Raw genomic sequence first — 17,760 nt, forward strand, 5'->3', positions numbered from 1 at the left:
ACGTATATACTATAGATAGGTCCGATTAGCAGTTATTTCCCGTTGGCCACCATATTGGAGGTCGATCTGGTGGTTTTTCCTCTTTGTTTTACCAAATTTACGAGGGTGGAGCAGAAATATTTGAAGGACTGGTCTTCATAAATTTAAAATTACCAAAAAAAAGTTTCAAAAAATGAATTTCCTTCTAACCCACAATGACCCGTATGGAAAGTTAATTAAAGTTAGTTTAATACAAGTTTGGCTTTCCAGAAAGCCTGAAATGTCATCTCTTTGGTATCAATAATGTCAAAGAAATAAAACAGAAAGGGAAATATTTTAATGCAATGAATATTGTAGATCACTCAATTTTCGCGACACTTTATTTTCGCGAGATCATTGACTTTTTATTAGCGAGACAGAATTTTCACGAATTGTGGTCATTGCTCTATATAATCTTAAGGATTTCTATTATACGCGAGAATGAAATTTTCGCCAGCATGCCGTCTCGCGTAATTACGCGAAAATAAAGTTCTCGCAAATAAAAAGTGATTTACAGTATATGGATTATTATACCTGAAGTTCCCGAAAGACTTATTTAGCAAACAGAAAACTAAGCTGACAGGTATTTTAACATAAGCAAGAGCAGTCCAAAAATTATTAATTCCTACCCAAGTAGATTTTTAAACCTTTCGAAAGAAGCCACCTATACCTACGTTTTGTTCACTTTTAAGAAAAATGAGGGGCAGGGTATCATGCAGTGATTTAAGTTATAACTATGGATACTACTACAAATCTATATATAGAAATCACGTCATTGTCAGTTCTCCTTGTGTGGCTTATCAATTTAATAAGGCATAGTATTGAGGATCAATATATGTACGACACACCACATCGTCGCAAACCACGGCCAAAATGTACGATCCCCTCCCATTCTGGAGAGAGCTATATGCGGACTCCGGACCGTGGCTTGAGACGATGGACACACCAAAACTTTAGATATTTATAAGCATCGTACTTCTTTTCTAAATTTTCCTTGGCTTTCAAGGCAAATAGGCCTAAACCGAAAGTAGATCACACACTGCTAAGCTAGTTCTTCTAAACGAAAACCAGTTTACAGGCTACTTGGAACTCCTTGTGTAGATTCTCACTTGAGATATTGTAAAACATCGAGGATTCCCGAAAAATCAATGGAGGCTTACACTAGGACTTTACTTCCGGCATACAATCTTAATGTGTCATCTCCCGAGGGAGATGACAAATACACTCAGAGCTCCTCGGGTGGCTCGTACCTCGCACACTGAAGTTTGAATGGAGTGTAGCGGAGTCAGCCGAGGATTGCCGATTGTGAATCATGAATTATCAAAGGAATGTTGGACCTGTGGCGCCCAAACGGAAGTAACTATTCCTTAATTCGGGTCTGTCGAAAACTATCTCTAATTAATAATGACTACCCGGTAATCTCAGCCTTGCTGTTAGACCCAGCAGTTGTTTTTTTCAACTAACCCCTATCTATTTTTTCCTTTGGTTAAAATTTGCTATGTAGTGCTAGAGGAAAAGATGAAAATGCCAAAAGTTTATGAAAGGAAAAGTTCACTTGAACTCAGGTAAGCTAAACTGTTAACTACAACGGACAAAATACAAACGTTGATCAGAAAAGATCATAGCTAATTTATGAAAACAAAACTGGAAAACATATTTAATATCTAAAAATTGTGAAGTTATATTTTTTATGTAAATGTAGCTGTATTGTTAGATTGAACTATATCGGCAGCTCTGTACTTCATCTCCACCATCTTTAGGGAGTATTTAGTTCTTTTCCAGGTGAAATATTCTAATCCGTCATGGATCTACAAATAAAAAAGAGAAATATATATATAGGATTTACCACGATATGTAGTTGGATTTTAATTTTATTCAAAGAGTTGTGTCTGTTGTTTTTTTATCCTCAATCCTTGGTCCTTGATCGTAAAGCATGCAACATACTTTCAGTCACACAATTCATATATATAATCTTCGTTTTGGACCGACTTTGCCCAAAATAACTGCTCATTACTTATTCTTAGTGCTTTAGTTTTTTATGATTCCTTAATAGATCACATTCCTAAAGTGGTTATCTGCAGTGCATTTTACATACCGAGCTGTTGTAGTCAGGCGTGTGATAATAAACTCCGTTCAAATTTGCCGCCCAGCAGCCATTATACCAGAATCCTCCATGATAGACTTGCGCACAGTTTGTCCGGAAGTTATCGTTATCACGGTCCTTTGTGGAAAACTTCATTCCGTTATGTGAAAATACCTTCCTAAAAATAAACGAAGACACATAGTCACTGTTATTAAATGGTTTAGAATAACATGTTGTGAAGATTTTATTTTTGTTGCCATGTTGAAAACTGTTTATTGCCATCAATGTTAAAAATAATCAGAAAAGTAATAAAATGTTTTTAAAAAAACTTGAAAGTCTTGTATAGCAAAAGAACATTTTAGATCTAGGTCAAAGATTCCCATCTTCCTTAATCAGGGATTTCTCAGTGGCGGATTCAGGAATTTTGATAAAAAGGAGGGGGCAGTTTGGTGTTGGAGTAGGGGCCCACTGCCACACCAAAAAAATAATTTATCAAAATTTATGTACATTTTGGACACAAAACTAAAAAGGGGGCCAATCCAGTGGATCAGAACCCTTGGGATAATGCCAGATCACAAGTATTGCTTTGAAGGAATGCTAACCAGTAAAAATTCAAGGCATCTCCGGCGGTTCCTCTATATCCACCAACCGTCAGTTTAAATTGCTCGGCCTCGGAGCCGACCGAGAAATTATCATATTCTGCATATGCTGTATTATTGTCCCAATCCATCATGTCGATTCTCAGCACCAGATTGGTTCTATTGTTTGTCACGTTGAATAACCTTTCCGTGCCCCACCAGAAACTGGCGCCAAGATTTCCGAAACCTTCTTTGTAGTCATTCCAGTTCCGGTTGAAATTTACAACACTTCCTACACGTCTGCAAAATTAAATTCATGCAATATATACTTAAAAGTTGTTTTTTTTTAAATTGTTCATATATTTAGAAGCAATTTCAATTTCTTTGTCAGATTCTTCATATTCTGGTAGTACAGTGTATATGTTTTAAAATAGATATATATGTACTAGTATTTGGCTAATCAATTGATATACGAATAATAAAGAGTCAACTTTGCAAAAAGACATACCATGTCAATTATTCTCGAAAAGGCTTCAAAACGTATAAATGATAAAGTTCTTTATGTACAATACACACGTAGTTCTCTATATTGAAACAAAAACGAATTCCTACCTTTGGAAGACGGTCCATCCGCCATTGTCTGTATCCATGTCGCAGACGGCTAGAGTTAACATCTTGTTTGGTTCCCTCACAGTATACACGGCGTCTCTGTTCATATTCCAGAAAGCCTTCAAATCAGCGCAGTCTCTGTTGGGAGCTAAATACCAAATAAAAAAGTGTTTTGCTTTTTATGGTGCATGTAATGAATTAACCGAAGACTTCCGAGCGAATACACATATTAAAGAGAATTGTGAATAATGTTACTAACGTTGATCATGTTTTATCTATTTTAAAAAATATGGATAATATGTAAAGAATTTTGCATGCAACGCATCCAAGACCCCCCCCCCCCCCCCCAAAGGAAGATATTTGACTAAGTGATTTTAAGAAATAAAAATCGGTGAAAACAGCGGAGAGTTTCCGAAGATTAATCAAAACTTACCCTCGTCGCACAGTTTTCCCTTGATGAGAGGTGAGTTACATTCACAGTGGAACGTACCATTATCATTCACACATTTACCATGTACACAAGGGTTGTTCTGGCATTCGTCAAAGTCTAAAATAGATAAAATTTGCCATCCTATATCTGAAATCATTGTCATTTTATAACTTCAAAGTTGACTTGTCAAGCATTTGGAGAGGAAGGACACATACATAACAGACTTTCTTCATCTCAGTTTTTGAGGTGAAGTTCCATATGAAAAGGCGAATATGTGGAAGAGAGAAAGTGCAAAATCATTGATCAAAAAGAGATGCCAAAACAAAGAATTAAAGGAAAAACTCACCATTTTCACAGTCTTTTCCATTCCATCCTGGAGCACACACGCAATAATAATCATTGATATCATCCAAACAAAATCCTCCATTTAAACATGGATCGCTCTCACATTCATCATTGTCTGTGGGAAAAAATCCAAAATTAAAGAACCGAAAGTACTTAAAGTTTACATGTATGTGCATTATAGAGGGTGTGTATTTTATTTATTTTGTTTATACATATCTAGAGAAAATAAATCGAACACCTCCGTAGGTTAAGTGATCATATTGATGCATTGACGAAGGCGGAACATTTTTATACATCTAATAAACAATTTAACATTTTTTATTAACAATATTTTTTTAAATTAAATTTTGCTAATTAACTAATTCATGCTATACGTACTCATTTGACAGTGGATTCCTGAGAATCCCGGGGCACAGTGACAAAGATACATGTTGATCAAATCTTCACAAGAGGCGCCATTTTCACAAGGATTTGATGCGCATTCATCTATGTCTGAAACATTTTTAAAAACTTGTTACAACAATGAAACACCTAAATAAATCATTCAGCGTTAGTGTTAGAAATATGGTGTTATCATCTAGAAAATTTTGTAACTATATGTAGGAAAAATAAGGAGATCATATTCTTCTAAATGATAATATCTATTTATAAATGAACAGTACTCTCTTCCAAAAAGGTACAAAAATATATGGATTTCCTGAAAAAAAAATTGAGAGACTTGTTTGATAAAGATGTTATCCTTTTTAAAGACGACAGATACTTATTGATTGTGTAGTTTTGACCTGTCTAAGTAATAACGACTGATACTTACAGATACTAGTAGTCAAGTAAGACGACTCATACTTATGGACAGCATCATTTTGACCTGTCTACGTAATGATGATTTATACTAACTGATTGTGCAGTTTGGACTTTGGACCTGTGATTAGGTGAGAATGACTGATATTTACTGATTGTGCAGTTTTGATCTGTGTAAATTATGACGACTGATATTCACTGATTGTATGTTATGATGATTGATACTTATTGTTTGTATGGTTTTGACTAATGTACATGTAAATAATGATGACTGATACTTACTGATCGTGCAGTTTGTTCCTGTGTACACGTACGTCCTGTGTACACGTACGTTATGATGACTGATACTTACTTATTGTTTAGTTTTGACCTGTGTAAGTAATGATGACTGATATTTACTGACTGTATAGTTTTGACCTGTGTATGCTATGATGACTGATACTTACTGATCGTGCAGTTTGGTCCTGTGTATCCTGGGTTACAGTTACAGACATAATCTCCGTAGATGTTCGTACAGCTTCCGTGTCCACAGATTCCAGTTGTGTGGCATTCGTTGACGTCTACCAATGCAATGTTCAAAATTTTGTGACTCCAGTGTTAGAACACTGTTAAGTATAGTGCAGATATACTAGTACTCTATTATTTTTTATGTGATAGTTGCTTGTCAGGATAAAGGGTATATTAACAAAGCTTAAAAATTCATCAATTTCCGTTTTTAAAAAAAAGAAATGGCTATCAAATACAGAATTGCTTATCGGTAAATTGTTTTTTTTTCCTTCAAAAGTTCAGTTTTCTTCAATTTAATTAATGAATAAATCGTATCGCAAATAAGGACGTCTGACAAATAGTATTCATATTTTATTCTATAAATCTAACAACCACTTAAAGCAATAGCGTCTTTTTAAAGGCAGTAGGAAGCATACAGAACAAAAAAAATAATTGTTTGATTTTAAGCACAGATTCTTCAAGTGAAAACAGTTTTCCTTCAATAATCAACAAAATATAGCCAGAAAAGAACTGAAATCTCAAGACACAATAAAATTATGACATAGGTATAATCTACTGCAATTACCACTCCATAAGGACATGGTCTTTGTAGATAATATCAATACTGATAAGCTTGACATGGGGCCATAAAGGGTATATAATAGACAATTTCATTATATTTGTAGGCCAGTCATTCTTGCATTTTAGTCAAGGAAAGTACTTATGGATCTTGCATATGCATCACTAACAGGCACTTGACTTCATTACCTCTTCTGAGGTTATCTTTTTATATGATAAGAAACTTTGTTTGATATAGAATATCTGGTATGAAAGAACTTGTAAACGAACCTCAAAGTTTAAGGTTTGACCGATGGTCAAGATGTTCAAAAATTTATTTTTACAATAGCTCCAAAACTATGTGAGCTATAAAGTTAAAACTTTTACAATATAAGGGGTGTTAAGAAAGTTCGTTCCATGATGAAATATTTTCAAAATTTTCAAAGTAGTGCTTAACTAAAGAGATGAATTTTCAAGTCTGACAAAATCACAAGAGTGTGCTTTAGATTAAAAGCATTTCATTTCTAGCAAGAAAGTGAAGGATTTATCTTCCATATGAAAATATATTTAACATCTTTAAAGCACCCGATTGATAGAAATATTGGTCATTTTGAGTGAAAATAAAGGATAATTTACTTTTGTTTCTTCATAGCTTATCTTGCATCAGACAAGCTGATGAACGAAGGTATAACAATGATAGATCACTTTTCAAAAAGAATATAGGTTTGTCATTTGAAATTTTTCAGACTTAATTGATAATTTTTGCATAGTATTTGAAAGGATATTTTGACCTGTGTGCCAAATATATGTCACAAATATGCGTCATCCCTGATTTTCTGAAAAGACATCATCTGTTTTAATACCTACCCTCCCCTTATTAATTCAACAAAAAACAGTTAAAAACTTATCAGTAGCAAGAATGGACTCTGTAAACATGAAAAATCACAAATTGTAAATATCTTCTCATTGTTGTTCTTTTCGAAAATAAAAGAAAAATGTGGAACGAACTTTCTTAACACCCTTTATAAATATACATCAGTGATTAACAGATAGAAAGTATCATTTGAAAACAAATATTTTTAAAAAATATATTTTTTTGAGAAAAAAAAAAAAAAAAAAATGTTGCATATTTTTAATGCTGTACTTTTAGTGAAAACCATCATTGTAGAAATAGTGTATGTTTATCAATGAAGTGCAAGATGGACGAGAATGGTCTCTGAAATGCTGTTATTGAATTATTGTATTAATTGGTATTTTGTAAAAGTACTAGTTTGTATATGCATTTTTATAAGTATTTTTTTCTCGACAAATATTCTTTTTTAAATATTTATTATCATGTGATCCTTGTTATCTGTTAATCATTAATATACTAATTAACTGTAAAAGAATCTGGGGGATTAGACGAGTCATATGCCTTCGCAAGGGCAGGTAAAATATCAATTAATTTTTGTTTACAATTCCACTTTTTGCTAAATTTAGGAATTATTTATAACCATATGCGTACAGTAAAGATAAAACCTGAATCAAATTACTTAGAAATTGATTGTAATTAACCCACCAAGATGGTAACACACTTTAGTAACCGTAAAAATGATAGAAATGGGATGTTAAAACTGTGTTTTTTATATAGAGTGGGTCTTCGTACCACTTTTTTGTAAACAAATATTGAAAGGGTATGGAAGGATGTATCTCTCACCATTTTCCCCCAAAAAATGGGACGAAGACCCACTCTATATAAAAAAGTTAGTTTACCTACTTAAATTTCGGAACATATTCTCAAAAACTCCAGGTCCAATTCTGAGTTTGCTATACATATAGAACTGTTTGTTATTTAAAGGGCAATGAATGTGAGACCTCGTGGCTCAGTGGTCATAGCGGCTGTGATGAAGTATCCAGTTATTAGTCGCGAGTGTTCGAATCACGATTTTTTAAAGTTCAGAATGAAATTTATAAATAAATCTATTTTTTCAGTAAAAACAATTTGAATAATTAAGATAATGAATTTTTTACGGTCAATTAATATTTTCCTATATTAAACAAGTTTTCAAGATATATAACATTTTGAATGCATTAAGTTCAAGACTACATGTACATTATACGATTGAAATGTAAACAATCATGGGTAGACAAGCACGATATGACTGTTCTGCATGCAAAAAAACACAGTTAAAAGGAAAGGTAAAGCGTACCATCTCCCAACCCCTGAAAAACAATATTTGATAGAACAATTAACACGTAGTATGAAAAGCATTACATGTTAAATATACTGTAACGATAACCGCAAGGTTTAAAAATATACATGTACATTGTCATTTGGACAGTGCTGTACAAAGTTTAAATGTTTAGGTAAATCGTACGACTATGAAATTTCCGATATGCTTACAGAGCGACAAAATCCGTGTGGGCATATGACTCGCCTAATCCCCCCAGATTCATTTTGATTTTATAAACTACTAGGGCTGTTCAATAAATAATGTCCTGAGCTCTTTGACATACAATATAGAAATCATATGACATTAAGCTTGACGTTTTCTCATGATTGAATCTTTCATAAATTGATTACAATTTATTTGACACTTTTCATCACATAGTATCATTGTGAGGAGCTGGTAAACAAGGGCTATTCGAGACACTGCATTAAAAAAAGAATCAGTAAACAAGAGCGAAAATAAACGCTTCATGAAAGCTGCTGTAAAACTCGTTAAGAATCCCGAAGATATATTCCCTGAAATACCCGGTATGTGAAATTTACAGCAACCAATGTCTGTTTCATAGACACATGAGCAGTTGAATTTCAATGAACAAAAATGATATAATGGGCATCAGAAATGGGTACCGTCCTTGGCGACAAAAACTTACAACAACCAATGTAATATTTGAGAAAATTCAACAAATAGTCACTGATGACGTTTGATTAAATTTAAAACACATAGCAAAACTAATAGGCATCATTTTGGGGGTAGTTATGTTCCCCAAACGAAGTTGGGGAACATATTGTTTTTACTCGGTTTCTTATTAATATGACGAAGTTGGGGAACATATTGTTTTTACTCTGTTTCTTATTATTATTATTCTTATTATTATTTTTCTTCTTCCTGGGAAAATTTTGTCCACGAGTGATCTTGTAAACTACACATCCGACTTAGGTGAAACCTTTTTAGGGTTAGTAGGCATGTTATGTAGAGTTGCCAAACAAAGGTCATTTTGCGCGCACGTGCTTGCAAGAGCGCGCACGTGCAACACGTGAAATGACCAATATAATGGATATTGCCGTAACTTTTCTATTTTTTGATGAAATTTTTTGAAACTCATAATGTAAGGATACATTAGTAGTATAGACAAGATAGCATGGTCAAAATAGCAAGATCTCACGCGCATGCACGTGCGCTTCGCTCTGATTGGCTGAAACTAAAGTCTCGATAACTTTCTTGTTTCTTGTCATAATCCTTTGAAATTTTGAACATAGTCCTACATTATGAAGATCTACCGTATGATATATAAGAATTTTCATTAAAGCATGCGCATGTGCGCGTGCTGCAAGCTGATTGGTTGAAACTTTAAATGGCAATATCTCCTTTGTTTTTTGACGAAATTCTTTGAAATTTAAAATATAGTCATGCATTAAGATATCCTACAAAATGATATAGAAAAAAATCATGAAATCACGCGCATGCACGTGTGCTGCAATCTGATTGGCTGAAACTTTAAATGGCTATTTCTCCTTTGTTTTTTGACGAAATTCTTTGAAATTAAAAATATAGTCATGCATTAGGATATCCTACAAAATTATATAAAAAAAATCATAAAATCACGAACATGCATGTGTGCTGCAATCTGATTGGCTGAAACTTTAAATGGCTATAACTCCCTTGTTTTTCAACTAAACAGGATGGGATTTAGAACATAGATAGATGTAAGGGACTCCTACAAGAAGGTATGATCATCATGCACGTGCACGCACGTGCGTGCATTTGAAACGAGTATAATTAAAAATACACTTGAATGAGTGATTTTTATTACTTTTGGACTGAATGCTTTAATATATAGTATATTAAAATATATAAATACTGTAGACATGCATTCACATGCGCTTGGGTGCAATGCTAAAAATTGAATGTAATTGGTATCCTTCTGGGAAAACGTTGTTAAAGTCAAAAATGCACAGAGTTTGTCTTATTTAATGAAGCTTACAGGGAATATGGCACCGAAAAGGAGTTGGGGAGCGTTTGGGGAACATCTGTAACGGTTCCCGTTACAATTAGCACTAGTTATTATTCTTATTATTATTTTTCTTCTTCCTGGGAAAATTTTGTCCACGAGTGATCTTGTAAACTACACAACCGACTTAGGTGAAACCTTTTTAGGGTCAGTAGGCATGTTATGTAGAGTTGCCGAACGAAGGTCATTTTGCGCGCACGTGCTTGCAAGAGCGCGCACGTGCAACACGTGAAATGACCAATATAATGGATATTGCCGTAACTTTTCTATTTTTTGATGAAATTTTTTGAAACTCATAATGTAAGGATACATTAGTAGTATAGACAAGATAGCATGGTCAAAATAGCAAGATCTCACGCGCATGCACGTGCGCTTCGCTCTGATTGGCTGAAACTAAAGTTTCAATATCTTTCTTGTTTCTTGTCATAATCCTTTGAAATTTTGAACATAGTCCTACATTATGAAGATCTACCGCAAGATATATAAGAATTTTCATGAAAGTATGCGCATGTGCGCGTGCTGCAAGCTGATTGGCTGAAACTTTAAATGGCAATATCTCCTTTGTTTTTTGACGAAATTCTTTGAAATTTAAAATATAGTCATGCATTAGGATATCCTACAAAATGATATAGAAAAATATCATGAAATCACGCGCATGCACGTGTGCTGCAATCTGATTGGCTGAAACTTTAAATGGCTATTTCTCCTTTGTTTTTTGACGAAATTCTTTGAAATTTAAAATATAGTCATGCATTAGGATATCCTACAAAATGATATAAAAAAAAGTCATGAAATAACGCGCATGCACGTGTGCTGCAATCTGATTGGCTGAAACTTTAAATGGCTATAACTCCCTTGTTTTTCAACCAAACAGGATGGGATTTAGAACATAGATAAATATAAGGGACTCCTACAAGAAGGTATAGTCATTATGCACGTGCACGCACGTGCGTGCATTTGAAACGAGTATATTTAAAAATACACTTGAATGAGTGATTTTTATTACTTTTAGACTGAATGCTTTAATACATAGTACATGTATATTAAAATGTATAAATAGTGTAGACAAGATGATATGGTCATAACGCACATGCATTCACATGCGCTTGGGTGCAATGCTAAAAATTGAATATAATTGGTATCCTTCTGGGAAAACGTTGTTAAAGTCAAAAATGCACAGAGTTTGTCTTATTTAATGAAGCTTACAGGGAATATGGCACCGAAAGGGAGTTGGGGAGCGTTTGGGGAACATCTGTAACGGTTCCCGTTACAATTAGCACTAGTTTACAATGTTTTAAAGAAACATTTGACAGTATGAAAGCTTAGTACTCAATGTCCACCTTATTTTTAGAAAAATTAGTGAAAACAACAGCGTGTAAGAATATCTAAACAATTATTTTATAAATCAAAAATTGAAGTTATCCACGTTTGTCTGAACTTCAAACAGATAGTGAAACTTGATTTCATTGCTTTAAACCCTCTAAACAAATTTACAATAAGATGCACTTGACAAAATCAGCCAAGGTCTGAAAAAAGCAAAGAATTTCAAAAGCACAAAAATAGTTTTTATATGTCATTTTCTTAGATATTAGTAGTCTTGTTGTTCAAATTCTTATTCAGGGAGGCAGTTCAATTTCTGGAGAAGTCTAGAAAGCAAAGTTTTGCAAAAAAAAACTCGAAAGGTTTAGGAGAGGATGGAACCAAAATCAAGAAACCACTACATTAAATTTCGTCATGACAGCGTCCAAACCCACAGGTCACGAGGAGTAAAGTAGTTTGGGGGATAAACACTAAACAGAGAGTTAATGATTTGTCAAATCAACAAATTTCGCCAGATATTTCACCCTATCACTTGTTTCATTTTCCAAACTTGAAAAACATCTTTCAGAAAGAAAAAACAAGTCAAGGAAATCATAGGATCTGCCATATTCCAATATGCGAAGGGCAGTGTTCAAAAATGTGTTTTAAAAACAATCAGAAATTGGATAAAAATGTTACGGACATGTGTTTCGATTAAAAAAGAATATTTAAGTAAAATCATTAAGGCTAAATCCTTGAAAAGCGTTTTTTGTTGCTTTCCGAGCACCGAGGACATCATTTATTTAACAGCCCTCGTACTTAGTTTTGATGGTATTGTAAAAATAAACATTGGGGCAACCATAAAGGTCTACTGCCCTAGAGTAGACAAGAGGACTGCTAGATAACCGGATTTACAGGCGATTTAAGCCCCCCCCCCCCCCCCCAAAAAAATAATAATTATAAAAAAAATAACAACAATAACATCGTTGCAATAGAGTGAAGCGTTTCCTTTGATTGAAAAGTTTTACCAGCATACATTTCTTATGCATTTTATGGAGAGCAGATCGGGACACTAAACATTACCTTCTTCACAGGTTTGTCCTCTGTATCCGAGTGGACAATCACAGGTGAAATTTCCGTTGGACAAGGCTATACATTTGGCTTGATGTGCACATGGACGCACCAAACATGGATCTGAATTCGGAGAAAAATAAATTGAGAAAATAAATAGTTTAAATTTTCCTGAACGAAAGGCTTTCACGATACATGGTTTTTTTTTTTATAGAACTCGTGTGTTTTGGAAGCCGTTCATACAAATGAAATGACACACTTCAATATGGAAGTAAAGAGTAGTATTCAAGTTGATAGGCCAGTAAATAAATCAGAATCGGAGCTTACACGGACCTCTAAAACTTCAAAGGTGGAATCCGATGCCGTGGAGGAGTGGGCATCCCCTGAGGACTGATTATGTCCCCAAATGAATTTTCAACTGATTCGTTACCTCTGATTGTGACCAGAACTGATCAAACAAGAATGCATAATTGCAGTATGATCTTGTTTGATGAAGGGTGCTTATCCAACACTCATTAAACGTGTTCGATTCAAATACTTGGTTCTTTGTGGTTTACTGTTTCTTATCTTTGACCAACTTCAGCAAACACAACGTTATTAAGTGAAAGTGCATTAAATAAAAAATAAGAATAACCAAAATACTTCCCATCGTACCTGAAAGCTTTGTAAGAACTGTTTGGTTAACATATGCTAGCTGATTTTTCAAAACTCCGTTCTCTGTCAACAGATTGTGGACCTCGTCCGTTAAAATTTTGACCAGGCCGTTCAAATTGTCTTCTTCTTTCTTCAGCTTACTGACTTCTTCAATGAGATTCATAGTAGTGGAGACATTGTGGCCAAAAAGGCCCAGAATCTGGTCAATCTGTTTGTCGTGGTTGGCAAGGTGTTCCACCATAGCTGAGGCAGTGGAGTTGTCCATGACGTGAGGATTCACGAGGGAATCTTTGACCGGTATGGTCAGGGTATAGGTGCAGGTACCATCGGGGTTACAATGACCGTCAAATTGATGGATTCTGTATCCATAGGGGTCCGCTGCCTGGGTAGTTTGACAAAAACTGTAAGAAATCTGCAGTAAAATTAAACTGAAAACGCGAAGCATTTCGCCGGCTTCTTTGTGAACGGAGATCTAGCGGTACTCTGGCCAGATTTCTTTATCTCTTAAAAAGTCGTAGAAAATCATGCGTCAAGGGTCATGTAGGTTAGATAATTCCAAGTTAACTTCTTAGTACTATACATTTCGACATACCTAGATCGGTGAAAAATTTCACATGAAAAGTGCACACAGTTGTCATTTTACTGTAAAGATTTGATGCATAAGAAAATTTAAAAAATGAGTTCACGACACGTGACATGTTCTATAGATTTTGAATTTACTTGGTGGGAGTTTATGCTAAATTTACCCCCAAGTAAGTTCAAATTATAAATCTGTGAAAATAAAGTTCTAGTTTAAGTTCTCGTTTAATATTGCACTAACACGATTTTTTCTTAAACATTAAAGATCTTGAAAGTACCACAGGTATTTGTGGACAGAACCCCCCCCCCCCCTTCCTCCGGAATATTGAACCATCTCCGGGGCTTCCAAGACTTATTTTAAACTTCTAAAATTTGAAATTTCAAATGGACTTTTCTTTGATATGTTTGTTTGTTGTTTAACGTCCCTCTCGAAAAATTTTCACTGAAATGGAGACGACACCACTTGCCGTTAGAGAGCTGCAAGTGTCGGCACTCAGGGCCATTGAGGAGGCAGGATCTTTTCGTGCTAGCACCTACTGCGACAACCTCGATTTATATTCCGGTCTCGTCCGAAACACCGGTCTCCACGTTCCACAGTGTGATTCGAACCCGCGACATAATGATTAGCTCTTTACTTCGCGACTTTAGAGCAGACGCTCTAACCAATGCGCCATGCGGGCGACTTTAATATGTTGAATAAAATTTTAGAGAAGAGAAAGGTCGTTTACCATGATTTATTGAACAATTAAATCGCAAAAATATGAAAGTACCAAACAAGAATAAAATCTCATCTAAAAGAATTTGTGAATCTTCCAGTTGCAGGTACAATTGTAGTCGGAACCAGCTTTCTCTTCATAGAGTGCATGTTATGGTTTGATTTCTTAAGTGCTAGAAGATTTTTATTTCAGGTCATCTTGTCATCTGGTGCAACTTCCAAAAGACTACAGTCACTGAAGAAGCTGTTTTAATATTTTTAAAAAAATTTTCGTACCATACAGGTTCATCTAGATTGGACTGAAATGATGGGGACCAATCAATAACAGCAAGTTGTACCGAAACTGCATGTTTAGAAATTATTTCCCAATATTTGAGGGAGGGGTGGGGGTCTTGTTACTGATTTGAGAAGAACATTCTTTTACTTTCGCCTTTTTATTTACGGGTATTAAGTGCATGACAAAATGATATTAATGCCTATGTGTAGTGCAAGCTTGCATCCAAATGTCTTGATTCACGATTAAAATCATTTATCTCAAATAAGAAAAACGCCTTTTTTTCAATGCATAAAAGAGATATAAAATGCTTTGTGATCTGCTTTTTCTCACTTAAATCCGCCTCCTCTGTTCTCAAACTTTTACTGATCTTTTAAAAGTGCATACAATATACAATGTACCTGTAGTCAATCCCCTAAAAATTTATCTGCTTACCATTCTTTGAAACATGACTGACTTTGCAGAGTGCAAATTTGCAACCTTGTACAACCTTGTGACGTGTCAGATGTACTTTTGCAGATAGGATATATTGGTAATTTGAATACTATTTAAGGAATACTATTTAAGAACTCACTGTCTTCGTTGATTATGCAAATTATTCCTCGTTTTCAACTATCGTTGATGCCCTTGCATACCCAACACACTAGAAAGTGATTACTTATATTTTCGTTTCATTGTAATTTTAGATTTTCAAAATGTTGTCTAGTAGATTTTAATTAAACGATATCGACCATGTCAACTTCAATAGTCCCCGTCCACTGACGTCAGTCACTAAGACAGACGCACGAGATTTCACTGTCTAGTTGGTTGGGTATGCCAGGGCATCAACGATAGCTGGAAACGTGGGATAATTTGCACAACGAGTGAATAAATTACCCACCGTTTCCAATTACCGTTGTTGTCCCTGGCAAACCCGACAAACTAGAAAGTGATTCCTTATGCATGCATTTCCATCTGATTGTGAAATAAATTTCATATTTTAAAAATGTTGTCTAATAGATTTAAATTACACGAGGCCTCCCATGTCAATTTCGATAGCCCCCGCCCACTGACGAATGCACAAGATCTACATGCATATTAGGCCTCCTTAGCTCTTTACCTTTCGCTGAGCGAAAATTTACATTCCGGTAGAATTTTCAAGAAATCAACTCAACTAACTTTCAATGAGTTATCACAAAGAAAACAGATAGAAATAGAAATGTTCAAAGATTGTGCTAAGCGGAAGCATCAATCTAAAATCCAGTTCTGTGTCGCGATTAATAAGTCAAAATAGATAAAACTATAAAATATTTTAATGTTACAATATCATAAAAACTAAAGTATTGCATAATATGATAATTCCTATAAAAGCAATGGAAATTGTTTTATTTTCATAAAAATGTTTGAAGTGGCTTGAAAACAATTTTTCGTATAAAAGTACAAAAACTATAATAATTGATGCAACTTAGTTCTATAAACTGGAAGTACTGTAAAAAGGTCTTCTGCATATAAAAGTATAAAATCATAATCTATGCAACTTTGTTAAATTAACTTGCTAAAATATTTTACATTGAATATTATCTAAAAGTGGACACAGAGACAGTTTATATTGCACCAATCTCGTTTCTTACAACTTCTCTAACCAGTAAAGCCATTTCCTTTCTCTGTCAGATGGTATATGAGGTTTTATTCCCCTCTCGGCAACAAGTTCTTCTTCCGGAAACTCCGCTGGCGTTTCCGGTTCCCATTTTACAAGATTGAATTTTTTCACAATTGCAGCTAGGGGGATCCACCCCATGGCGCTGATAATTAACATTGCTGCTATAAACTTGCACCATGCTGGCCACTCTGTTGTTACATTATCCGCCTGAAAATAAAATAAAATTTACACTGTAGAGAAACAGCTCACTGCGTCATCAACATTGTGTAACGTCATCTTTTCTATTCAATTTTAATGGAGAGATAGATCAAATAAAAAAGCAATCGAAAAGCAATAAAATACAGAAAAAAACGTCCCTAAATATTTCCTCGAATAAATTTTTAAAACTTACTATGGATGGAATCCATGCCTCATACGTCGCGCTGCTGATCATGGATTTGATAAAACTTGCGAGGAAAATGACGATGATGACCAACGGAGATACGTACTTCCACATAATCAACCAATAATAATTAGGTCTTTGTCCTGTCATTAGTTCAATGTCGTCACCAAACCTTTCGAAATGAGAAAAACGAAGCATTTATCAACTGAAAATATAAAGTAAAATTTGATTTTTTTTTTCATTATCTTTTCAAGTGTATTCTTTTCAAAGGTGGTTAGTATAGCTTTAACAAATTTGTGTCATGATCTGTTGCAATAATTACTCTTTAGTACGATATCTTACCTTTTTAGTCCGTACGCGTACGTCAGTCCGAGGAGTTCGCCAAGGGCGATGATAAGGAGAGGGATATTTCCACTGTATTCATCAAACAGAACAAAAATGTAAGGGCCCGCTGAATCCGCAAAGCAGAAGGAGATCAGTAAGGAAACCAAACAAAGGACAGCTGGAAGACAGGGAAAATGCAATGTAAACACGATAGGATTAAATCTAACAACCAGAGACAAAACCAGGCAACAGTAACAGTACAGTAAGTACACTTAGTTTATGTTCAGAAGTACCTCTACTAAAATCTAAAGTTATAACAAATGTTAAAATAAAATAAATCATAACTTTTGGGAGCACTTGAAAATTCTCTTTCAGGAAATATGTATTTCATGAGAATTAAACATTAAATACATTAAAGGAACCTTCATTTTATATTGATAATGATAATTAGTGTTTACAATGATTAACAAGTTCTTGTTACCTGCACACACTTCTTTACGGAGGTTTTTGACGAGGTTCATGTCGATGATAGAGGTGACGACCCCCTCTAACATTCCGAACATACTGTCCAGTCCGAGGGTCAGCAACATCAGGAAGAACAACACTGACCACACGGGGGCAGCGGGCAACTGGTTAATGGCCTCTGTAAAGGCAATGAAAGCCAAGCCTGTTCCTGATCCGCTCTAAAAAAAAAAAAGAG

The 17,760-nt window shown here is 34.7% G+C and overlaps 1 protein-coding gene across 1 annotated transcript in view; it reads right to left on the reverse strand.

The window, feature by feature from the left end:
* Positions 1 to 1,662: 1,662 nt before the first annotated feature.
* The window catches only part of LOC134266906 (uncharacterized), a 63,977-nt gene continuing 47,879 nt past the window's right edge, over positions 1,663 to 17,760 (reverse strand). The window contains exons 22-36 of the mRNA XM_062749113.1: positions 17,542 to 17,743; positions 17,079 to 17,238; positions 16,746 to 16,908; positions 16,338 to 16,561; positions 14,568 to 14,570; positions 13,148 to 13,548; positions 12,506 to 12,616; positions 5,308 to 5,421; positions 4,442 to 4,555; positions 4,065 to 4,178; positions 3,722 to 3,835; positions 3,292 to 3,436; positions 2,704 to 2,979; positions 2,114 to 2,279; positions 1,663 to 1,826 (exon numbers count right to left, since the gene is read on the reverse strand). Of these exons, the coding sequence (XP_062605097.1) occupies positions 1,707 to 1,826; positions 2,114 to 2,279; positions 2,704 to 2,979; positions 3,292 to 3,436; positions 3,722 to 3,835; positions 4,065 to 4,178; positions 4,442 to 4,555; positions 5,308 to 5,421; positions 12,506 to 12,616; positions 13,148 to 13,548; positions 14,568 to 14,570; positions 16,338 to 16,561; positions 16,746 to 16,908; positions 17,079 to 17,238; positions 17,542 to 17,743 (2,427 nt within the window). The 3' untranslated portion in view covers positions 1,663 to 1,706. The remainder of the gene's footprint in view (positions 1,827 to 2,113; positions 2,280 to 2,703; positions 2,980 to 3,291; positions 3,437 to 3,721; positions 3,836 to 4,064; positions 4,179 to 4,441; positions 4,556 to 5,307; positions 5,422 to 12,505; positions 12,617 to 13,147; positions 13,549 to 14,567; positions 14,571 to 16,337; positions 16,562 to 16,745; positions 16,909 to 17,078; positions 17,239 to 17,541; positions 17,744 to 17,760) is intronic.

The sequence above is a fragment of the Saccostrea cucullata genome, unplaced genomic scaffold (assembly GCF_032062105.1).
Source record: "Saccostrea cucullata isolate Sc308-1 unplaced genomic scaffold, CSIRO_AGI_Scuc_v1 ctg243, whole genome shotgun sequence".
In the NCBI taxonomy this organism is placed as follows: domain Eukaryota; kingdom Metazoa; phylum Mollusca; class Bivalvia; order Ostreida; family Ostreidae; genus Saccostrea; species Saccostrea cuccullata.